General features: G+C 41.0%; 1 protein-coding gene across 1 annotated transcript in view; it reads left to right on the forward strand.

The window, feature by feature from the left end:
* csad (cysteine sulfinic acid decarboxylase) overlaps nucleotides 1-985 on the forward strand; it is a gene marked incomplete in the record, with an annotated part of 8,293 nt that extends 7,308 nt beyond the window's left edge. The window contains 1 exon segment of the mRNA XM_014018245.1: nucleotides 683-985. Coding sequence (XP_013873699.1) covers nucleotides 683-856 — 174 coding nt within the window.
* Between the last annotated feature and the right edge of the window lie 405 nt (nucleotides 986-1,390).

Raw genomic sequence — 1,390 nt, forward strand, 5'->3', positions numbered from 1 at the left:
TATATATACAGTATATTTCGCACATGCTTATTTAGAGCTTGTTTGTTATGTGTTTTTCAACTCTGGTCCTCCTCGAGGCACACTGCCCTGCATGATTTAGATGTTTCCCTGCTTCAACACAGCTGAGTTCAATTGATAACTGATTAACAGGCTTTTGTTGCAAGTAGGGGTCTCTGCGGATGAGTGGGCGTCACAAGGAAAGGCGATTCTAAAGCGACATACCTGATTTGACAGACTTTGTTAAAGGGACACACCTGACTGGACAAGCAAAACAGGGGCGATACCGTACGGCACCACCTGATTGGACAAGAAGAAAAGGGGCATTACTGTACAGCACCACTTTTTCTGGAGAACACTTGGGTCACACTTCTCCTGGTTAACCTTAGTGTTGGGGTCAGSGTYARGCTGTAAAGACATGAAGCAGGGTCTAAGGATACCGTCATGTAGGYCTCRTAGCCCACAGTGTTTATGCTTTTGACACGCYYACTCTTGTGACACGCCCACTTTGATGCAGCAGTCAAYCCCTTCTCTTTTGTTGAACTGCAGTCATCTGAACCAGGTGTGTTAAAGTAGGRAAACCTCTAAAACATGCAGGGCAGTGTGCCTYGAGGACCAGGGTTGAAATACACTGTAAGACACTATAAYCTTCTCAATATTACAGATATTTGTGTTTTGCTAATAGGTAGCTCCAACAATCAAGGAGCGTATGATGAAACAAGGCACTTTGATGGTGGGCTATCAGCCGCTCGGAGACATGGTCAACTTTTTCCGTGTGACTGTCTTTTCCCCACTTGTTTCATTCAAAGACATGGACTTCTTTCTTGACGAAATTGAGCGACTTGGAAGCGATTTGTGATCGTCTTAGTTTTTAATATTAGGGATTTAGCCCAAACTTTACTCTTGTAAACTAGCTGACTCATTTTTAGGTATTTACAGAAGTACCACAAATAACAAATGTAATAATAATAAATACTTGATACAAGTGCTCAAACAGTTTAAGTGTCTTTTTATTCTTAAAACCAACAGTCTACAATTTTTTTCAACAATTTCATTATTTCGATTTCAAACCAATGTTCCTCTATCAAGGATGAGAACATCTTGATCCCTGAAAGCGTGACCGCTGGCCTGTAGATGAGAGTGAACTGCAGAGTCCTGGCCTGCTGGCTCATTCTTTTGAACAGTAGCTGCTTTGTTTCACCGATGTATAACTGATCACAGTCCTCCTGACATTTACTATATTACTCTGTTTGTGCCATAGAACCAGATCTTTGGACTGAACTGGTTTTTCAGTATGTTTTGGGGTTTTAATGCCACTAGGATATCATGTTTAGAGAATTAATGTCTGAGTTTTTTTTAAACTCCCGTAACATACTGAATTACTAGCAGTGTT

The sequence above is a fragment of the Austrofundulus limnaeus genome, unplaced genomic scaffold (genome assembly GCF_001266775.1).
Source record: "Austrofundulus limnaeus strain Quisiro unplaced genomic scaffold, Austrofundulus_limnaeus-1.0 Scaffold3, whole genome shotgun sequence".
In the NCBI taxonomy this organism is placed as follows: Eukaryota; Metazoa; Chordata; class Actinopteri; order Cyprinodontiformes; family Rivulidae; genus Austrofundulus; species Austrofundulus limnaeus.